We start from the raw sequence: 24,692 nt of genomic DNA on the forward strand, positions 1-24,692 counted from the left end.
TACAGATGACAAAATAGTTATTTATTTCAAGTTCAATAAAATAAGCTTACAAATACAACAGATTTTTGAAGCAATAGAATACTGCATTTATTTTGCATAAACATGTTGCAATCTTTTATTTTATATATAATTAAAATACATATCTCACATTATCTTATCAAAAATAATCGTTTAGCAGGAAGCCATACAGCTTGGTGACATGGTGGGCGGAAGCATAAAGTCAGAAATCTATGGTTCTAAGTCTCGGGGCAGAACTACAAAGCTGCGTTGTGTTACTGTGTTTTACAAAATGACACAGAAGCAAAACAAAGGACGGCATATGAGAGTGGGTTGGGATCAATTCAATCTAAAATCCATTTCAAGAAAATTTAAAATCCTGATTGAGATGCCATTTTTCTATTAGAATTTCAATTCACTCACTAATTTGACTGAATTCCTAATGGATGGACATCAACGCTGATTTGACTGAATTCCTACTGGATGGACATCAACACTGATTTGACTGAATTCCTACTGGATGGACATCAACGCTGATTTGACTGAATTCCTACTGGATGGACATCAACGCTGATTTGACTGAATTCCTACTGGATGGACATCAACGCTGATTTGACTGAATTCCTACTGGATGGACATCAACGCTGATTTTTACAAAAACAGACAAGCAATGAAGGCATTTCAAAACAATCATCAGCTAAGGCAAGTTAAATGAAAAGAGCTTTAAAATAAAGTTCTCAGCCAGCTTATGTACTCTAAAATGTTGGGTATTTAGTTTACAAAAAAGTAAACAAACAGACCACAAATTGGTCAGAGAAAGAATGGCAGCGCTTTTGTACAGTAACCTGTCACTAATATGTGCGTTACCTCTTGTATGCTAGGCCCTAAGGTATAAAGCAGTTATATATGTGAGTTTACTTCATATATGCATCTACAGGTAAACACTGATTATGCTTTCAGTAACAAGAACATTTCTATCAAAAGTTCAAAAACAGAACTCTGATTCGACGTCATCCTGTTTGACCTTATCGTGACCCCGGACCGTAATCAAGGCCGTAGTTTCCCAGAATTCAGCTGCCCAGGAGCCTTTATTCTAGCAGGCAGTGGACTTTACTGATCGGTTCTCCAAGTATACCCCAAACTACAAATCCCACAATACCACTGAGGTCAATGCCAACATCATCCAGGCGTTGTACACATGACTTTTTGAAGACATTCTGCCTTCAGACAACTTTCTATGGGTTTAGCTTAAGAGCCTATGTGCCCACTCATAATCAACTAGAATAATAAGAAGACAGATGATTCAAATGATTATACTGGATAGGGTAAGAAAAGAGTAGATGAACTTCAGACTCTTTCTTATTCAGCGAACGATCAGCAATTGGTAAAGCATTTGGTGACATGAAACAATATCAGTGAAATAATTGCCTTCACTTACATTACAACAACTGATAAATAGTGATTTTGAAACAAATGTGAAGGTGAATAAAGATGGTCCCCATGTACTAACCACAAATTCCACCATCTTGAATCATAAATACAGTTGAAGTCAGAAGTTTACATACACTTAGGTTGGAGTCATTAAAACTAGTTTTTCAACCACTCCACAAATGTCTTGTTAATTAACAAACTATAGTTTTGGCAAGTCGGTTAGGACATCTACTTTGTGAATGACACAAGTCATTTTTCCAACAATTGTTTACAGACATATTATTTAACTTATAATTCACTATATCACAATTCCAGTGGGTCAAAAGTTTACATACGCTAAGTTGACTGTGCCTTTAAACAGCTTGGAAAATTCCAGAAAATGTCATGGCTTTAGAAACTTCTGATTCTGAGTCAATTGGAGGTGTACCTGTGGGTGTATTTCAAGACCTACATTCAAACTCAGTGCCTCTTTGCTTGACATCATCGGAAAATCAAAAGAAATAAGCCAAGACCTCAGAATATAAATTGTAGACCTCCACAAGTCTGGTTCAAGCAATTTCCAAACGCCTGAAGGTACCACATTCATCTGTACAAACAATAGTACACAAGTATAAACACCATGGGACCACGCAGCCATCATACCGCTCAGGAAGTAGACGCGTTCTGTCTCCTACAGATGAACGTACTTTGGAGTGAAAAGTGCAAATCAATCCCAGAACAACAGCAAAGGACCTTGTGGAGATGCTGGTTGGAAACAGTTACAAAAGTATCTATATCCACAGTAAAACAAGTCCTATCACGACAGGAAGAAGCCACTGCTCCAAAACCACCATAAAAAAGCCAGACTACGGTTTGCAACTGCACATGGGGGCAAAGATCGTACTTTTTGGAGAAATGTCCTCTGGTCTGATGAAACAAAAATAGAACTGTTTGGTCATAATGACCATCATTATGTTTGGAGGAAAAGGGGGAGGCTTGCAAGCCGAGGAACACCATCCCAACCGTGAAGCACGGGGGGGCAGGATCATGTTGTGGGGGTGCTTTGCTGCAGGAGGGACTGGTGCACTTCACAAAATAGATGGCATCATGAGGAAAGGAAAATTATGTGGATATATTGAAGCAACATCAAGACATCAGTTAAAGCCAAGTTAAAGCTTGGTCACAAATAGGTCTTCCAAATGGACAATGACCCCAAGCATACATCCAAAGTTGTGGCAAAATGGCTTAAGGACAAAGAAGTCAAAGTTTTGGAGTGGCCATACAAAGCCCTGACCTCAATCATATAGAACATTTGTGGGCAGAACTGAAAAAGCATATGCTAGCAAGGAGGCCTACAAACCTGACTCAGGTACACCAGCTCTGTCAGGAGGAATGGGCCAAAATTCACCCAACTTATTGTGGGAAGCTTGGGGAAGGCTACCCGAAACATTTGACCCAAATTAAACAATTAAAAGGCAATGCTACCAAATACTAATTGAGTGTATGTAAACTTCTGACCCACTGGGAATGTGATGAAATAAATAATAGCTTAAATAAATCACTCTCTACTATTATTCTGACATTTCACATTCTTAAAATAAAGTGATGATCCTAACTGACCTAAGAAGGGACATTTTTACTCAGATTAAATGTCAGAAATTGTGAAAAACTGAGTTTAAATGTATTTGGCTAAGGTGTATGTAAACTTCCTACTTCAACTGCACATGTATTTTGACTCAGACGGAGTAGCTACTAGAAGCCTACTGTGTCAGTATCCCACTGTGGCTGATAAAGCTATACACCGTAATACATTCACTTCTTGTCACAGTTGGATTTCCTCACCAATGACATCACATCCTGCCCAGAATATGAAGTAACCATAACAAACAGGGAACCGTCTACTACATGACAGTTGGTTGCCTCATCAGCTGTGGGGAACTGCAACAACCAAGTCTCCTTTAAGTGCCCAAACTCACAGCAAATATGACAAAATCTCAACCGAGTCTCTTTCTACATACATTCTGGATTGACAACATAATTGATATATACTGTAAGTCATAATATAAATTAAAGACATTTAAAAAATCTATATGATTGAGGTATCCGTATTTGAACATGTCATGCAATTATGTTCATAAAAATAAGAATAATAACCTTAGGTCTTCTTAATTTAATACAAAACAAATCCTTCTAGCTAAGTGTATGTTGAGGCTACAGTCTCTCTGTAAAAGCTTGAGATGAAACATAATGCAGTGAGGCACACTGACAAGATGATGAGCATGTAACCATGGATATGAAGACGATGGCAGATCAATTCTATAGAACATCAGAGTGGGTTTATGGGTGATTAGTCCCCTTCTAATTAGATGTCACTCACTGTCATGTCTGAGGCTGGGAGAGGGACTGAGTCTCACCTACTAGTGCCCCCCCCCTCCCCAAACAACCCTTTCTTGTTCAGTCTACATTCCCCATACTCTCACCAGAGCAACGCCTCTCTCCACAACCACAAACACACATCCTGCTCTGTCTACAACTGTCAAACTGACTAAACCAACTCAAACATCTGTCATTCTCCTTGTGTTCCTCCAACATAGACACAGACCTGGGTGTGAAACCAGTTTCCATGACTACTACTCCACAATCCCAGCCCAACGACGGCTGACGATCAAACATTCAAACACTTGACTAGAAAGATTATTTAAACAATATAGATAATGTGTTGTAGCACGATGACCTGACATGCTGCCTTTCAAACAGCTCTGGGGCTGACTCATTCACTTCTGTTACCGCTTCCTCAAATTCTGATGTGGATGTTTTGATACGTTTAACAAGCCAAGGTTCTCTCTCTTCTCATCCCATAGTTAAGACTCCGGTATGCATTCTGTGGTAGACAGATGTGGTTTCTGGTCCTATTTTAGGGACTCAGATGTGGATAGTGCTGAACCTGGTCCCGTTGAACCTGGTCCACAACATAGGTGGATGTTGTGGTAGCAAGCTGTGGTTCCCATAACCCAACGTATGAATTTAGATGTGGATGTTGTGGTAGCGGCCCTTGGAAGAGTCGATGTCGACCCGGCGAGCCTCAGCGAAGGCCAGGAAGGTGACCAGGCCCACCAGGTTCACCACAGTGATGAGGGCAAAGACAGATGCCCACGACCCTGTAGCCTCGATCAGATACCCCGAGAAATAAACCATCAGCACACCTGGAGAAACCCCCACACACGATCAGATACGCAGGGAAAATACAACAAACACAATACACTCAGACACACTGAACAATTTCTGACAAAGGCATACCAATTGAGCACATGAAACAAACGCAGACAGGCACAAAGAGTTCAGCCTCCCATTCCCAGCTGTGTGAGGTAAATCGATTGAAATGTCAAAAACCTAACTGAAGCCATAACTGTCATGCTCTATTCCCTCAATGAGTTCTGACAAACTATTTTCATTCCAGTATGAAATATGCATAGAGGCAATGCGACTGGTTAGAGACACAACCCAAAGTTTTGCCTTCAGAACAACCAGATGAATTATTTGTATCAGAAGTTAATGAAAGGGTAAACCAACTAGTTCTGTAACTGCTGGTGAAAGATTCATCAGAGGCTTCAGCTTTAGTTTATAGTCCCTCGGTACAGATGCTTACCTGAAAAAGCTCCACAGGTATTCATAACACCTGCAATGAAAAATAGACACATTTGTAATATTTGACAGGACTGTAATATTCATTAGAAGGAATACAGAAATGTGAAAACTGTTGAGAGGTTGATGAAGTAGTTATTGGTGTATCATACCAAACAGAGCCCCAGCACAGGACGGAGCCAGGTCCTGAACGTTCACAGACACACCACTGGAATCCAGACACAACAGTAAATAAGGGGCTATATAAGGTGCTATACAGACTCCCAATCTGAATGTTTCATGAATTGCTTCAGGTATTGCTTCATATTGAGTCATAACTTATAAATGTGACAGACCAGAGTCATACAAAGATAAGTGGACCTACATAGTGTCTGTTTATGTTCACATGATCTATTCCATGTCTACATCCTACATTTATCAGTCACATCCTTAAAACTTTTTGGGCAACCTGACCAAATTCACATAGAAATGTGAGTTATAGATCTGTCATTCGCATGAATGCAAGTATAAGAAGCAGTAGATATGTTCTATGCGCGCTATTTCTATGCTGCCCTTTCTGACGTAACATTTTTGTGTCTTTTACATTTGGTTTTGTACACCAGCTTCAAACAGCTGAAAATACCATATTTTACGTTAGTATTCAGACCCTTTGCTGTGAGACTCGAAAATGAGCTCAGGTGCATCCTGTTTCCATTCATTATCCTTGAGATATTTCTACAACTTGAATGGAGTCCACCTGTGGTAAATTAAATTGAATGGATATGATTTGGAAAGACACACGCCTGTCTATATAAGGTTTGACAGTTGACAGTATATGCCAGAGCAAAAACCAAGCCATGAGGTCGAATGAATTGTCCATAGAACTCTGAGACAGGATTGTGTCGAGGCACAGATCTAGGAAAGTGTAGCAACACATTTCTGCAACATTGAAGATCCCCAAAAATACAGTCATTCTTAAATGGAAGATGTTCGGAACCATCAAGGCTCTTCGTAGAGCTGGGGTCCCGGCCAAACTGAGCAATCAGGGGAGAAAGGTCTTTGTCAGGGAGGTGACCAAGAACCTGATGGTCACTCTGACAGACCTCCAGAGTTGCTGATGGGAGAACCTTCCAGGACAACCATCTCTGCAGCACTCCACCAATCAGGGCTTTATGGTAGAGTGGCCAGGCGGAAGCCACTCCTTAGTAAAAGGCACATGACAGCCCACTTGAAGTGAGCAAAAAAGGCACCTAAAGACTCTCAGACCATAAGAAACAAGATTGAACTCTTTGGCATGAATGCCAAGCGTCACGTCTGGAGGAAACCTGGCACCATCCCTGTTTTTCAGCGGCAGGGACCGGGAGACTAGTCAGGTGCGAGGGAAAGATGAACAGAGCAAAGTACAGAAAGATCCTTGATGAAAACCTGCTCCAGAACGCTCAGGACCTCAGACTGGGGCGAAGGTTCACCTTCCAACAGACAACGACCCTAAGCACACAGCGAAGACAACACAGGAGTGGCTTCGGGGCAAGTCTTTGAAAGTCCTTGAGTGGACAAGCCAGAGCCCAGACATGAAACCGATCACACATCTCTGGAGAGACCTGAAAATAGCTGTGCAGCTCCAACCTGCCAGAGCTTGAGAGGATCTGCAGAGAATGGGAGAAACTCCCCAAATACAGCTGTGCCAAGCATGTAGCATCATACCCAAGAAAACTCAAGGCTGTAATTGCTGCCAAAGGTGCAGCGATTAAAGGGTCTGAATACATATGTAAATGGGATATTTCCATTTTTTTTTTTACTTAAAATGTCTCTAAATCTGTTTTTGCTTCATCATTATGGGTTATTGTGTGTAGATTGATGAATATATTTTTTAGAATAAGGCTGTGGAAAAAGTCAAGGGGTCTTAACACTTTTCAAATTCACTGTAGTCAGAACCTAGGCCTAGGGGATAGTGGTCTAGAGGCTAGGGGTGTAATTGGGGACGTGCGTTAGTACCTGTGGCTGAAGGTGGTGAGACCCATTGTGACAGAGACAAAGGCCACAGCCAAGGGGAAGGTGGTGGTGCCACACAGTAGGAGGGTAAACACACTGGACACACCCATGGAGAAGAACTGAAGAGGACACACAGAGGAACAGACACACACACCAATTTCATTAAATGGGTCCTTCAGGCAAATCCGAAGTTAACTTGCAATGGTAATTTGTGGACTGAATCTGGAACAAACTACTACAGTACCTGCATAAGCTTCCTCACAGCAGCTGTGTCATAACCTAGAGAGAGACAGAATCAATGATGTGGGACAAAGATCTAGATAAAACCCTTGACCATCACATAAGGGTACCAAAACAATTAAGCTTTTATTTAGTTTCCTGATGTCAGACCAGCATTCCGATCTGTACCTTTGCTGATGAGGTGGTCAGAGAGACAGCCACTGAAGAGTGAAGAGGGGATGGACACAAACCACGGGATAACGTTAAACACCCAACCCTGAGGGGAGAACACCATCACATTGATAACAGCTCAGAGAATGACATTAAGACAATTGGTTTAAGTGATTATAGGAATATCATTAATATGTAGAGACAAAAGGCCCAACTTGATTTACATATTTTTTTCCTACAACTTCTTTTGAAATGGTTCTTTTGTAATTACTTTATGTCGTTGATTACATGAGGGAATATCTCAGTTCCTTAGCTAGCAGGGTTTCACATCTGCACCATGTCTACAGCACCCTCTATTGGTGTTACACAGGTCTGTCAGATGCAGGGTCTGACTAGCTTTGAGTCAATTTATATGAACACTTAAGAATGTTTGTTCTCTTTGTCATTCCAGCCTTGAACTGAAATATGGAATTTCAAGTTTTGTTTTGTCTTCTGGGGGGTTGGATTGGGAGAGGAGTGAGAGGGGTAGGATAGTGGGGGGGTTGTTAAGTTACCTTGGCGTCAGGGAAGGTGTCCTTGAAGTACGTTGGTAGCCATGATAACAATGTGAAGAAGGTGCTTGCCGTGCAAAGGTGCGTAATAATCACAGCACTGAAGGGAGGATAATCACAAAAGAGAGAGAACAAAAATATATAAATAAGTTAGTGTACCACTTCTATGACTCATAGGCTACACCATTTTAAAGACACAAAATACAAGGTGCTACAATGAGTGTACAAACTTTCCATGACATAAACTGACTTGGTGAATCCAGGTGAAAGATATGATCCCTTATTGATGTCTCTTGTTAAATACACTTCAATCAGTGTAGATGAAGGGGAGGAGACAGGTTAAAGAATGATTTTTAAGCCTTGAGACAATTGAGACATGGATTGGGTATGTGTGCCATTCAGAGGGTGAATGGGCAAGACAAAATATTTAAGTGCCTTTGAACGGGGTATGGTAGTAGGTACCAGGTGCATCCGGTTTGTGTCAAGAACTGCAATGCTGCTGGATTTTTCACACTGAACAGTTTCCTGTGTGTATCAAGAATGGTCAACCACCCAAAGGACATCCAGCCAACTTGATACAACTGCAGGAAGCATTGGAGTCAACATGGGCCAGCATCCCTGTGGGACGCTTGACACCTTGTAGAGTCCATAGCCCGACGAATTGAGGCTGTTCTGAGGGCAAAAGGGGCTGTAACTCATTAGGAAGGTGTTCCTAATGTTTTGTAAACTCAGTGTATACACAAGTCATTACTGGCTATAATGACTCATGTATAGGCCCCCACCACAGTTTAATTAATGTGCCTGTTCAACATAAAATCAAGCAATATCAGACTGTTGATTTGATATTATATATTTTATCAGACTGTTTAAATGGGATCCTGAGTGGCGCAGCAGTATAAGGCACTGCATCGTAGTGCTAGAGGCATCACTACAGACCCGGGTTCGATCCCAGGCTGTATCACAACCGGCCGTGATCGGAAGTCCCATAGGGCGGCGCACAATTGGCAGAGCGTCGTCTGGGTTAAAGGAGGGTTTGGCCGGGGTAGGCAGTCATTGTAAATAAGAATTTGTTCTTAACTGACTTGCCTAGCTAAATAAAGGTTAAATAAAATACAAAAATAAATTAAATGGCTCTCTCCACTGACCTTTACTCATTCATGAACTTAACAGTGTCGGTCCGTGATATTAATCCACGCTCACACCAACCCTCACCCACATAATCGGCAACATTTGCTCTTCTGTTTAGTTGTTAGTTTAACTATGAGCCATTACAGGAAATGAAACCAATGAGCCTGACAAGTCCTGTCATTGTACACAGGGCGGATCAGTTGCATGGTCTGCTATATGGTTCTATAAATAACAGCCAATAGAGAGGCACAGAGGATATGAATGAAGCCTTTGAGACGGGAACATCTGCAGGGAACTGAGCTGATCAGAAAGGAGAGAGACTACAGAACTGAATCAATGTACTAGACCTCTATTTCAGTCAGTTAGGTACAGGCTAGGATGTTATTATATCTCCACCTCATTCAAGACTGCAGGCAGTCAGCTGTTTAGGCTGTCCATTCACTCTCTCTCTCTCACACACACACACACACACACACACACACACACACACACACACACACACACACACACACACACACCACACACACACACACACACACACACACCATTGAGTGTGGGCCTTATCTCACCAGACAGCAGGTTGTTTGAAGAGGCGCAGCCAGTGTCTCCTGGACAGTTTGGACTGGGGCCCTCCACTACCCAGTGACTCCAATGTGATGATAGGACCTGGAACAAACAGACAGACAGACGGAGAGAGCAAGAGACGCAAAGAGAGAGCGAGAAAGAGGCAATTCTGAGCTCAATGTGGTGCTTAGAGGTAGTTCATAATAGTGATAAGGTCAGATGGCTAACCCTGTACATAGCATCTTTATTCATTGTGTATTTATTCCATGTGTTATGATTTTTTTCTATATTTTTCTCAGGCATTATTGGGAAGGGCCTGTATGCATTTCAGTGTTGTTCTACATATGTTGTTTACAAAGCATGTGACAAATACAATTAGATTTGAGTGACATCAAATACCACCACTTGCAGAAAATAGTCTAGCTGTGAAATTGAACATTTGTTAACTTTCAGTTAGATATGCATATTCTCATCACCACACAGATTCATAAACACACACCCAGAACACACACACGCCATCTTGGTTAATCCAAGATGGCGTAGCAAAGCAGAAGTGTTTTGTCATTGTCCGTGTAAATTAGTTTTTTCTGTCTTTTTTGTATATATTTCAATATTTTTCCTCTCTCTTTTTCCATTTTAAAATTTAACATACCTTCCGGCAACCCACCTCACCCAATTGTGATACGGATCTGCTATTTTTAGACCTCATAGCTAGAACCTCCTGGATAGCCTGGATAATACCCGCCAGTCTGCACAGCGCGATATCAACCCTGAGTTTATCGGATTGCTTTTCTCCACTACTTCACCAGATTCCTGCCGTAAGCTTTGGACCATTACTCCAGAGTGGCCCAGCTCCGAAGCTAGCCTTGAGACAGACCCATCTCCCGTCCTGCTCAGTGGACCCTATGATCACTCGTCTACACAGCTGATGCCTCCCAGACTCTTCACTAACACGACTAGAAGCCACGACATCACCGGATTCCTGCCGTAAGCTCTGGACCTTTGCATCGGATCATCGCAGCTTGCCGGCTAACGCCCTTGTCCCGAAGCTAGCACCAATTAGCCTCGAGCCAGGCGCATCTCCCGGCTAGCAAACAAAATTACTCCAGCTACAATACATCTTTTGCCATTTGGCCTGGACCATTTGTCGACACAGAGCCCCGCCGATCCATCACGATTGGTCTGCCAATGTAATCCTGTCCGATGTCCTCAACCGGCCTTTGTTGGTGAAAACGCTTCTGCTAGCACCGGCCTGCTAACTTTAGGAACGCCATGTCCCCCGCTTGCTAGCCTAGTAACAACTACCTAACGGCTTCCCTGTTTCATCTATTGCTGTTCACTGGACCCTGTGATCACCTGGCTACATAGCTGATGCCTGCTGGACTGTTCATTCATTAATTAATCACGGTACTCCATTTTTGTTTATTTTGTTTATCTGTCGGCCCCAGCCTCAAACTCAGGCCCTGTATGTATTTAACTTACCCTCTCTGCCCATTCATTGCCATTTTACCTGTTGTTGTTTTTGTCTTAGCTGTTCTTGTCTTACCCGTTGTTGTCTTAGCTAGCTCTCCCAAACAACACCGGTGATTGCTTTATGCCTCGCTTTATGTCTCTCGAATGTTAAAATGCCTTGTATACGGTTGCTTAGGGTAGTTATCATTATTTTATTTTACTGCGGAGCCCATAGCCCCACTGAACATGCCTCAGATCCCTCTTTTGTCCCACCTCTCACACAGGCAGTGACCTCACCCAGCATAACTAGTGCCTCCAGAGATGCAACCTCTCTAATCGTCACCCAATGCCTAGATTTACCTCCACTGTACCCGCACCCTACCATACCTATCGGTACATTATGCCCTGAATCTATTCTACCACACCCAGAAATCTGCTCCTTTTATTCTCTGCCCCCAATGCACTAGACGACCAGTTTTGATAGCCTTTAGCCGTACCCTCATCCTACTCCTCCTCTGCTCCTTGGGTGATGTAGAGGTTAAGCCAGGCCCTGTGTGTTCCCAGGCGCTCTAATTTGTTGACTTCTGTAACCGTAAAAGCCTTGGTTTCATTAATGTTAACATCAGAAGCCTCCTCCCGAAGTTTATTATACTCACTGCTTCAGCAACCAGGCCAACCCTGATGTCCTTCCTGTGTCTGAATCCTGGCTCCCATCCCTAACTACAACATTTTCCATCAAGATAGAACTGCCAGAGGGGGAGGAGTTGCAATCTACTGCAGAGATAGCCTGCAAAGTTCTGTCATACTTTCCAAGTCTATGCCCAAACAGTTCGAGCTTCTAATTTTAAAAATTAATCTCTCCAGAAATAAATTTCTCACTATCGCCGCCTGTTATAGACCCCCCTTAGCTCCCAGCTGTGCCCTGGACAGCATATGTGAATTGATTGCCCCCCATCTATCTATCAAACGACCACCCCTCATCACTGTCAAATGCTCCCTAAAACACTTATGCGAGCAGGCCTTTCTAATCGACCTGGCCCGGGTATTCTGGAAGGATATTGACCTCATCCCGTCAGTAAAAGTAATTTCTTCACCATCTTAAATAGGCATGCCCCTTTCAGAAAATGCAGAACTAAGAACAGATATAGCCCTTGGTTCACTCCAGACCTGACTGCCCTCGACATGCACAAAAAACATCGAATTGTCCCCGCGATATGCAACTTTTCAGGGAAGTCAGGAACCAATACATACAGTCAGTTAGGAAAGCAAAGGCTAGCTTTATCAAACAGAAATGTGCATCCTGTAGCTCTTATTCCAAAAAGTTCTGGGACACTAAAGTCCATGGGGAATAAGAGCACCTCCTCCCAGCTGCCTACTGCACTGAGGCTGGGAAACACGGTCACCACCGATAAATCCACGATAATTTCAATAAGCATGTCTCTACGGCTGGCCATGCTTTCCTCCTGGCTACCCCAACCCCAGCAAACAGCTCTGCACCCCCCGCAGCGACTTGCCCAAGCCTCCCCAGCTTCTCCTTCACCCAAATCCAGATAGCAGATATTCAGAAAGAGCTGCAAAACCTGGACCCGTACAAACCAGCTGGGCTAGACAATCTGGACCCTCTCTTTCTAAAATTATCCTCTGAAATTGTTGCAACCCCTAATACTAGTCTGTTCAACCTCTCCTTTATATTGTCCGAGATTCCTAAATATTGGAAAGCTGCAGCGGTCATCCCCCTCTTCAAAGGGAGTGACACTCTAGACCCAAACTATTACAGACCTATATCCATCCTGCCCTGCCTTTCTAAAGTCTTCAAAGGCCAAGTTAACAAACAGATCACTGACCATTTCGAATCCCACCGTACCTTCTCCGCTGTGCAATCCGGTTTCTGAGCTGGTCACGGGTGCACCTCAGCCACGTTCAAGGTACTAAACGATATCATAACCGCCATCGATAAAATACAGTACTGTGCAGCTGTCTTCATCAACCTGGCCAAGGCTTTCGACTCCGTCAATCACCACATTCTTATCAGCAGACTCAACAGCCTCAAATGACTGCCTCGCCTGGTTCAGCAACTACTTCTCAGACAGAGTTCAGTATTTCAGATCGGAGGGCCTGTTGTCCGGACCTCTGGCAGTCTCTATGGGGATACCACAGGGTTCAATTCTCGGGCCGACTCTTTTCTCTGTATATATCAATGATGTCGCTCTTGCTGCGGGTGATTCCTTGATCTACCTCTACTCAGACGACACCATTCTGTATACATCTGGCCCTTCTTTGGACACTGGGTTTACAAACCTCCAAACGAGCTTCAATCCCATACAACACTCCTTCTGTGGCCTCCAACTGCTCTTAAAACGCTAGCAAAACTAAATGCATGCTCTTCAACCGATTGCTGCCCACACCTGCATCGCTACTCTTGTCGGTTCTGACTTAGAATATGTTGAAAACTACAAATACATGTGTCTGGCTAGACTGTAACCTTTCCTTCCAGACTCATATTAAGCATCTCCAATCCAAAATTAAATCTAGAATCTGCTTCCTATTTTGCAAAAAAGCCTCCTTCACTCACTCTGCCAAACATACCCTCATAAAACTGACTATCCTACCGATCCTCGACTTGGCGATGTCATTTACAAAATAGCCTCCAACACTCTACTCAGCAAACTGGATGCAGTCTATCACAGTGCCATCCGTTTTGTCACCAAAGTCCCATATACCACCCATCACTGCGACCTGTATGCTCTCGTCGGCTGGCCCTCGCTACATGTTAGTCGCCAGGCCCACTGGCTCCAGGTCATCTACAGCCTTGGCCAAAAGTTTTGAGAATGACACAAATGTGAATTTTCACAGTCTGCTGCCTTAGTGTCTTTAGATATTTTTGTCAGATGTTACTAATGAATACTGAAGTATAATTACAAGCATTTCATAAGTGTCAAAGGCTTTTATTGACAATTACATGAAGTTGATGCAAAGAGTCAATATTTGCAGTGTTGACCCTTCTTTTTCAAGACCTCTGCAATCCACCTTGGCATGCTGTCAATTAACTTCTGGGCCACATCCTGACTGATGGCAGCCCATTCTTGCATAATCAATGCTTGGAGTTTGTCAGAATTTGTCTGACAAACTTTTGTTTGTACACCCGCCTCTTGAGGATTGACCACAAGTTCTCACTGGGATTAAGGCCTGGGGAGTTTCCTTGCCATGGACCCAAAATATCGACGTTTTGTTCCCCGAGCCACTTAGTTATCACTTTTGCCTTATGGCAAGGTGCTCCATCATGCTGGAAAAGGCATTGTTCGTCACCAAACTGTTCCTGGATCGTTGGGAGAAGTTGCTCTCGGAGGATGTGTTGGTACCATTCTTTATTCATGGCTGTGTTATTAGGCAAAATTGTGAGTGAGCCCACTCCCTTGGCTGAGAAGCAACCCCACACATGAATGGTCTCAGGATGCTTTACTGTTGGCATGACACAGGACTGATGGTAGCGCTCACCTTGTCTTCTCCGGACATGCTTTTTTCCGGATGCCCCAAACAATCAGAAAGGGCATTCAAAGAAAATTACTTTACCCCAGTCCTCAGCAGTCCAATCCCTGTACCTTTTGCAGGATATCAGTCTGTTCCTGATGTTTTTCCTGGAGAGAAATGGCTTCTTTGCTGCCCTTCTTGACACCAGGCCATTCTCCAAAAGTCTCACTGTGCGTGCAGATGCACTCACCTGCTGCCATTTCTGAGCAAGCTCTGTACTGGTGGTGCCATGATCCCGCAGCCGAATCAACTTTAGGAGATGGTCCTGGCGCTTGCTGGACTTTCTTGGGCGCCCTGAAGCCTTCTTCACAACAATTGAACCGCTCTCCTTGAAGTCCTTGATGATCCGATAAATGGTTGGTTTAGGTGCAATCTTACTGGCAGCAATATCCTTGCCTGTGAAGCCCTTTTTGTGCAAAGCAATGATGACTGCACGTGTGTCCTTGCAGGTAACCATGGTTGACAAAGGAAGAACAATGATTCCAAGAACCACCCTCCTTTTGAAGCTTCCAGTCTGTTATTTAATTTAATTTATTTTACCTTTAGGCAAGTCAGTTAAGAACAAATTCTTATTTTCAATGACTGCCTAGGAACAGTGGGGGTTAACTGCCTGTTCAGGGGCAGAACGACAGATTTGTACCTTGTCAGCTCGGGGGTTTGAACTTGCAACCTTCCGGTTACTAGTCCAACGCTCTAACCACTAGGCTACTCTGCCGCCCCAGTTATTCGAACTCAATCAGCATGACAGAGTGATCTCCAGCCTTGTCCTCGTCAACACTCACACCTGTGTTAACGAGAGAATCACTGACATGATGTCAGCTGGTCCTTTTGTCGCAGGGCTGAAATGCAGTGGACATGTTTTTGGGGGATTAAGTTCATTTGAATGCAAAGAGGGACTTTGCAATTGCAATTCATCTGATCACTCTTCATAATATTCTGGATTATATGCAAATTGCCATCATACAAACTGAGGCAGCAGACTTTGTGAAAATTAATGTGTCATTCTCAAAACTTTTGGCCACGACTGTATAAGTCTCTGCCTTATCTCAGCTCACTGGTCACCATAACAACACCCACCTGTAGCACGCGCTCGAGCAGGTATTTCTCAATGGTCATCCCCAAAGCCAACACCTTCTTCGGCTGCCTTTTCTTACAGTTCTCTGCTGCCAATGACTGGAACGAATTGCAAAAATCGCTGAAGTTGGAGATTTATATCTCCCTCACTAACTTTAACTATCAGCTATCTGAGCACCTTAACGATCGCTGCAGCTGTACACAGCCCATCTGTAAATAGCCCATCCAACTACCTACCTCATCCCCGTATTGTTTTTATTTACTTTTTTGCTCTTTTGCACACCAGTATTTCTACCCGCACATCATCATCTGCACATCTATCACTCCAGTGTTAATTTGCTAAATTGAAATTACTTCACTACAATTGGCCTATTTATTGCTTTACCTCCTTACTCCATTTGTACACACTGTACATAGATTTTTCTATTGTGTTATTGACTGTACGTTTGTTTATGTGTAACTCTGTGTTGTTGTTTTTTGTCGCACTGCTTTGCTTTATCGTGGCTAGGTTGCAGTTGTAAATGAGAACTTGTTCTCAACTGGCCTACCTGGTCAAACAAACAAACACACAAACCTTACCTTCCCCTTTAAGCAGGTATTTCCACATGCAGTACGCCCAGAGGACAGAGAGCATGCCTGACACATAGAACACGCTCTCCCAACCATACAGGTCCAGCATGAGGGAACCAGCCCCCCCAATCACCAGTGTTCTGCAGGAGACAACAGCATGGTCACACACACACAGACGGTAGTTCAAAGAGCTTTAGCTGTGCACCTCATTGTGTATTTATGGTTTACTACTAAAATGGCAAAACAAGAACATCTGTGGAGAGCTCCTGACTGGAGACGTCTGTGGCCCCCTGATGAGCTGTTTATGACCAGCCCAAAATTATATGTTGTCATCACTCCCCAACTCCAAAGATAAATGTCTGACCCTGGCTTCCATAGCACATGACCTTAACAACAGCAGTAGAATCTGCCCAAAGGCACAGATCTAGGACTAGTTTACCTTCACCCAAATCTATCCTAAACCCTTAGTGGGGGAAATGCAAAACAGACCTTAGATCGGCGTCTAAACAGGAAGTGCTGCAGAGCTAGACTCACCCCAGGTAGGAGCCACTGCCCACAGTGCTCATGAGGAATCCTCTCTCACTCTCCACCACCTTCTGAGAACACAGGCTGGCCAGAGACGGGTAGTGGACACCTAGAGGTACACATACACACATTCAATGCCTCTGTTCACCAGTTACAATCCCAGTTTCCCTATGTGTCCCTAGTCATAATCCCAGTTTCCCTAGTCATAATCCCAGTTTCCCTGTGTCCATAGTCATAATCCCAGTTTCCCTGTGTCCCAAGTCATAACCCAGTTTCCCTATGTGTCCCTAGTCATAATGCCAGTTTCAAATCAAATCAAAGTTTATTTGTCATGTGCGCCGAATACAACAGGTGTAGATGCTTACTTACAGTGAAATGCTTACTTACAAACTCTAACCAATAGTGCAAAAAGGTGTTAGGTGAACAATAGGTAAGTAAAGAAATAAAACAACAGTAAAAAGACAGGCTATATACAGTAGCGAGGCTATAAAAGTAGCGAGGCTACATATAGGCACCGGTTAGTCAGGCTTTCCCTATGTGTCTCTAGTCATAATCCCAGTTTCCCTATGTGTCTCTAGTCATAATTAGTGCGCTATTTAGGAATACATAAAGGAGTGATTTGAGATGCAGCCAAGCTTTTCATTAGCCCCCAGTGCCCAGTGACCCCTGACCTTGCAGCAGCCCCATAAGGAAGCGGGCCAGCGTCATGGAGAAGATGGGCTGAGAGCAGAAGTGGGCCAGGACGGGCGTGAAGGCTGTCATCGCCCCCCAGGCCGCCGCAGAGAGGAGGAGCACCTTCTCACCTCCAACCCTGAGGGACACAGATGGAAATAATACTCTTACTATAACTACAGACACTCTCCAGTAATATAACACTATTGTTACTGTTACAATTATACACAGTGTCACCTCTAGCCCTGAAAGAAAGTCATAACATGGTTATTACTACAGTATTACAATACAGGTCAAACCTTGAGGGGAAGAGATGGAGTTATATAACATTATCATTACTACTGCACTACTAACCCCCTCCTTCAACCCTGAGGGGAAGAGATGGAGTTATATAACATTATCATTACTACTACACTACTAACCCCCTCCTTCAACCCTGAGGGGAAGAGATGGAGTTATATAACATTATCATTACTACTACACTACTAACCCCCTCATTCAACCCTGAGGGGAAGTGATGGAGTTATATAACATTATCATTACTACTGCACTACTAACCCCCTCCTTCAACCCTGAGGGGAAGAGATGGAGTTATATAACATTATCATTACTACTGCACTATTAACCCCCTCCTTCAACCCTGAGGGGAAGAGATGGAGTTATATAACATTATCATTACTACTGCACTACTAACCCCCTCCTTCAACCCTGAGGGGAAGAGATGGAGTTATATAACATTATCATTACTACTGCACTACTAACCCCCCCCCCCTCCCTCCCTTCAACCCTGAAGGGAAGAGATGGAGTTATATAACATTATCATTACTACTGCACTACTAACCCCCCCCCCCCTTCAACCCTGAAGGGAAGAGATGGAGTTATATAACATTATCATTACTACTACACTACTAACCCCCTCCTTCAACCCTGAGGGGAAGAGATGGAGTTATATAACATTATCATTACTACTACACTACTAACCCCCTCCTTCAACCCTGAGGGGAAGAGATGGAGTTATATAACATTATCATTACTACTGCACTACTAACCCCCTCCTTCAACCCTGAGGGGAAGAGATGGAGTTATATAACATTATCATTACTACTGCACTACTAACCCCCTCCTTCAACCCTGAGGTGAAGAGATGGAGTTATATGACATTATCATTACTACTGCACTACTAACCCCCTCTTCAACCCTGAGGGGAAGAGATGGAGTTATATAACATTATCATTACTACTGCACTACTAACCCCCTCCTTCAACCCTGAGGGGAAGAGATGGAGTTATATAACATTATCATTACTACTACACTACTAACCCCCTCCTTCAACCCTGAGGTGAAGAGAGTGATGAAACAAAGATAATGTTGACAGTTACGCTCGATATACAACCTAAGGGACAGACACAGTACTATAACCCCATGATAACAATTCAACCTTGAGGGAAGATATTTATAGGCCTATGCATCTCAACAGTGCAACATGCATTTCCTCATCTACCTTTCTTCATTTGAACTATTCTTAAAAACACGGACATACACTAAACAACAATATAAAACACAACATGCAAAAATGTCATTTATTTTATTGAGTTACAGTTCATTAAAGGAAATCAGTCAATTGAAATAAATCAATTAGGCCCTAATCTATGGATTTCACATGACTGGGAATACAGATATGCATCTGTTGGTCACAGATACCTGAAAGAAAATGGGCCTCAGGATCTCGTTACGGTATTTTTGAGCATTCAAATTGCCATAGATAAAATTAAATTGTGTTCCTTGTCCGTAGCTTATGCCTGCCCATAACATAACCTCACTGCCACCATAGGGCACTCTTTTCAAAACGTTGACATCAACGAACCGCTCACCCATACGGCACCATACACGTGGTCTGCGGTTGTGAGGCCAGTTGGACGTACTGCCAAATTCTCTAAAACGACGTTGGAGGTGGCTTATGGTAGAGAAATGTACTTCCCTTGCAACAGCTCTGGTGAACCTTCCTGCAGTCAGCAGGCCAATTGCACACTCCCTCAAAACTTGAGACATCTGTGGCATCGTGCTGTATGTCAAAACTGCACGTTTTAGAGTAGCCTTTTATTGTCACCAGCACAAGGTGAACCTGTGTAATGATCATGCTGTTTAAATCAGCTTCTTGATATGCCACACCTGTCAGATGGATGGATTATCTTGGCAACGGAGAAATGCTCACTAACAGGGATATAAACACATTTTTGCACAAAATCTGAGAGAAATAAGCTTTTTATGCATATTGAAATTTCTGGAATCTTTTATTTCAGTTCATGAAACATGGGAACAACACTTTACATGTTGCGTTTATATTTTGGTTCAGTGTATATGAAACCAGGTTATCCAGTTGTTTCCAACAGGAGGCTTTCATCTCTCCTGTGTTGTCAGAACAATGCAATTGAAGAAAAGAAGACAAGAAAAATGAGGCTACTTTTAAGCAACAAGGCAAAGGGGTGTGGTATATAACCAATATACCACAAACCCCTGAGGTGCCTTACTGCTATTACAAACTGGTTACCAACGTAATTAGAGCAGTAAAAATAAACATTTTGTCATACCCGGTCTGATATACAATGGCTTTCAGCCAATCAGAATTCAGGCCTCAAACCACCCAGTTCATAATTCCAATGAATAACTCCATATTTCCTGGTTCCTTCCTCTAACATCTGAAAGGACTGAACAGATATCAGTAGTGATATGATAATAGCTTCAGGTTTCTGCCAAAGGTGTTTAGACCAAATATGCACTGCTCTAGTAGAGTTTAGTCAAAATACTATTTCACTTCATTGATTTTGGGGGGTGGAGTTGAAAGCAGAGGCTTCTGAACTTGGAACTCTCCGATGGCTTATTTCTGTTGACATGTGACATGACCCTGAGCTTCTCCTGCCATGTGAAGAGATGGAGAGAATGATTTTACGAACACGTTTTACACTGATATTTCAGTCTGTAGGCCATTTACATGTCTTGGTACTAATATTTCTAACCAGGAAACAACTGTTAGGCAGGGTAATTAAGAAAGTACTGACTGGATGATTTGATCCACTTTGAATGGGAGCAGCATACAAAGAAAACACAACTAACCAGTAACGTCATTCCTGTAACCAAGAGAACCGCACCCTTTTCACCACCTAGATACAGGCACAAATGCTGGGTCTTCCTCAAACAACAGAGACATTATCATACTAACAGTCACATACTTCCCTTCAAATTCCACTCATGACTCTTAGCCTCTCAACCTCAAATCTCCCCAAACGACATTCCATTCATACTCTACAGCAGGGGTATTCAACTCTTACCCTACGAGGTCCGGAGCCTGCTGGTTCTGTTCTACCTGATAATGAATTGCACATACCTGGTGTCTCAGGTCTAAATCAGTCCCTTATTATAGGAGAGGAACAATGAAAATAAAGAGTTTGAGGGCCTTTACAGCTTGTGCAGTAGAATCTCTCTACCATGACATTCTATCACCATCCCTCGGTTCTTTTGCTTTTAGGGCCAATGGGTAATAGCATTGTAATAGGGTGTTTTTAAAGTGAATATGATTCATATAAAATGCCTTGTTTTATAGGCTGTATTGTCCTGATGGAGCAGCTGTAAGATGTAAATTGTAATAGGAATATTTAAAGAAGCTACACACACACACACACACACACACACACACACACACACACACACACACACACACACAGTATTCAGACTCCTTCCCCTTTTCCACTTTACGTTACAGCCTTATTCCAAAATGAATTAAATAAACATTCTCAATCTACACACAATACCACATAATGAAATCAAAAAAGTTTTTGACATTTTTGCAAATGTATTTTTATATACAAAAATACCTTATTTACATAAGTATTCAGACCCTGTGCTATGAGGTGCATCCTGTTTGCATTGATCATCCTTGAGATGTTTCTACAACTTGAATGGAGTCCACCTGCGGTAAATTCAATTGATTGGACATGATTTGGAAAGGTGTCAATATAAAAGGTCCCACAGCTGAAAATGCATGTTAGAGAAAACACCAAGCCATGAGGTCGAAGGAATTGTCCTTAGAGCTCTGAGACAGGATTGTGTTGAGGCACAGATATGGGGAAGTGTACCAAAAAAATTCTACAGCATTGAAGGTCCCCAAGAACACAGTGGCCTCCTTCCATTTAAGAATGATGCTCTTTCTACTCTTTCTTGAACTGGCCGCCCGGCCAAACTGAGCAATCGGGGGAGAGGGGCCTAGGTCAGGGATGTGACCAAGAACCAGATGGTCACAGACAGAGCTCCAGAGCTCCTCTGTGGAGATGGGAGAACATTCCAGAAGGACAACCATCTCTGCAGCACTCCACCAAGCCTTTATGGTAGAATAGCCAGACGGAAGCCATTCCTCAGTAAAAGGCACATGACAGCCCAATTGAAGTTTGCCAAAAGGTACAAAAAGAATCTCATAACCATGAAAAACAAGATTTGTCTGGTCTGATGAAACCAAGATTGAACTCATTGGTCTGAATGCCAAGCATCACGTGTGGATGAAAGCTGGCACCATCTTTACGGTGAAGCATGGTGGTGGCAGCATCATGCTGTGGGGATGTTTTTCAGCGGCAGGGACTGGGAGACTAGTCAGGTTCGAGGGAAAGATGAACTGAGCAAAGTACAGAGATCCTTGATGAAAACCTGCTCCAGAGCACTCAGTACGTCAAACTACTAGGAGCTAGGACACACTGATTATTAATGTATTGATGACATTATGAACACTGTGACTCTGTAGCAGCTGGCAAAGTCACTGTATATTGCTTTGACTTCGTACCAGCCTCTCAGCTTGATAAAGGGCCTGTCTCCATTAGTTTTTTGTTGCTTCTGCTCTGGAGGGATTCTCCCTGAATTATTGTAATAAAGCAGATCGATTTTTAATTGATATTACCAACAACTGCTCTTCTTTTTGTTCACTTAAATCCCAAACAGACGTGTAAAACAGACAAAGTTTTAGGCTATTTCATTCTTAGATTTCAGGGCTCATAGGACCCCATTGTCCATCTGTGTTTAAAAGTGAATAAACGTGGACACTTTTTATTCTAGATATTGTATGTAATGAGAGCAGCTGCAGGTTGTGCAAACAGGCAATAAAGTATAATCATCTCCTCTTGTTGCCCACCTGTCGCTGACGTAGCCTCCGAGGACCTGTGTGAAGCAGTAACCCCAGAAGAAGCTACCCAGCACCATGCCCTGATCCCTCTTGGTCCAGTTGAACTTCTCCGCCATGCTAACGGCACAGATGGGCATGGCCACGCGGGCACAGTACAGCAGACAGGTCCCCAGCAGTAGCACCACCGTCCATACCCGCGCCAGGGGTCTGCATTGCGGGGACAGAGGACATAAGTGTGACTAGCAGAAAACAGGGATGTGTGTGAGAGGTACATTAATGTGTTCGGTGTGTGTAAGTGACAATATGTGTGGGTGTGAGTAAGAGTAGGTGTGATATTCTCAGTAAAACCAACATCTGTGCATTTATTCTGATTGTTTCTTGTAAATGGCAAATTGGAACTTAAACTAAACCAACTACGCATTTTCACAGAACTTGAAACGTCTAAATTTGACTGGGCTAAATTGTGTTAACTAGATAGGTTAGGCCTAAATCTCATTATATGATAATTATTTGAGTGAATTTGGCTGAATTCTTAGTTGGCAAGTCAAAGCAAAGATTAGGCTATCATGCCTTTAATAAAATTCCAGGAATGCCTGACTATCAGACTTCCTAGACCTAGAAGCTTTTAAATTCCCCAAAGCTATGTGTGTGCAGTTTAGTAAAGTTAGCTTTAAAATAATCTTGAGACCACCAGTTGACAGGCATCTGATTAATAAGAAAGTCGAGTATTTATTTGGGAATGTCCCTCCTAGCAGTGTTACATTTGGACTCAAAAGTAGCAACAAAGTATCAAAAACAAAGCTACATGTGTATGAGTGGTAGATTTGATGTTTGCTGAAATCAAGGGAGAGAAACATTTTCTGAAAATATAATTTGCCAATGCCAACACATTACAGTAAACTATATAGGAGCCGGAATCATTGCAAACTTGTATGGCATTTGCTAAATAAGGAACTAACAATCTCTCATATGTTATTATATTATGTGTGGTTAAAAACATATAAAGAAAGGGTGTGTCATTTCCTTATGGTAGTTTTTACGTTGAGATGAACACTTATAGACTGTGGGAAAAACGTGAGATTGGCTACTGAAAATCGTCGTAAATTTACCTTGGCCAATACGTATTCGGTTCACTCCACTTCTTCTGATGACCTCCAGCGACCCCGGTTTTGTCTGTGGTTTTTTCTTTGAGGCAGACCAAATCTGGACTAGAGTTCTTTCCATGTTTTTGCAGAATTGCCATTCAACGAAAGAGGTATACGATTTGATTTGCTGTCTCCTGCACTTTACAATTCAGCGCAGTAGGCTATGGAATGAGTGAAGAAAGTCGACAAAAATAAACGCTTGTTCGATGTTCGCGATGATACCGATGTATCATTTCCTTTCGATTACCGTGTAGGCCAATCCATAATGTTACTGCCGTGTGATAAAAAGTGCACGGGTGATTAGAGACGGATCGCCTTGAGTTTGACGATAAATCCACGTGTCAGTATTTTTTTCAGCCACGCAGTTCTTCCTGCCAACAGTAGGTTACATCGGAAACAGCATTAAAAAAGCGACTCAGTCCTTTTCAAAAAACAGCATGAATTTGGTCAGAGAGAAAATTCCCAGTCTTCTTTACCCGCGGCATGGCTATCCGGTTCTAGCGCTTCACCATGACTGTGCAATATTCTAGACATTATATTATTCCCTGAATGATACCCGATCGGATTGCACAGCAAAAAGAGAGAAAAAACAACTAATGTCCCAGGCATAGGATACCACAGAATGTTAGTCTATAATGGCCAAATCATCCTGAATTTCTCAACTCATGTTTGACGTTGCCCTGCTGCGATGTGATTGGCGTTGTCATCCTTGCTCATAGGACAGCCAGTGATGCTGCATAACGTATTCACAGAGTTGGTTCATCTGCCCTAGGCTGGATGAGGTATCAACTACCAAGAATCGGCAGTCGGCACCGTTATATAATAACCTGCAATCAGATGAAAAAAGTAAGATTCCTGCACACGTTGGTGTCTAAACTACATTTTCCACCCTCCGAGAAAGTAAGCTATCGG

The 24,692-nt window shown here is 42.8% G+C and overlaps 1 protein-coding gene across 1 annotated transcript; it reads right to left on the reverse strand.

Annotated features, from left to right (window-relative positions):
* Nucleotides 1-24,475, reverse strand: slc17a9b (solute carrier family 17 member 9b). The gene is made up of 13 exons (XM_029621501.2): nt 23,745-24,475; nt 22,645-22,842; nt 17,474-17,613; nt 16,812-16,911; nt 16,287-16,417; nt 9,659-9,755; nt 7,965-8,061; nt 7,429-7,516; nt 7,265-7,299; nt 7,024-7,139; nt 5,202-5,257; nt 5,054-5,083; nt 1-4,610 (listed from the first exon to the last, which is right to left on the reverse strand). The coding sequence occupies exons 1-13, from the start codon at nt 23,876-23,878 to the stop codon at nt 4,432-4,434; spliced, it is 1,401 nt and encodes a 466-aa protein (XP_029477361.1). The 5' UTR covers nt 23,879-24,475; the 3' UTR covers nt 1-4,431.
* Between the last annotated feature and the right edge of the window lie 217 nt (nt 24,476-24,692).

Source organism: Oncorhynchus nerka, linkage group LG20 (assembly GCF_034236695.1).
Source record: "Oncorhynchus nerka isolate Pitt River linkage group LG20, Oner_Uvic_2.0, whole genome shotgun sequence".
Classification (NCBI taxonomy): Eukaryota; Metazoa; Chordata; class Actinopteri; order Salmoniformes; family Salmonidae; genus Oncorhynchus; species Oncorhynchus nerka.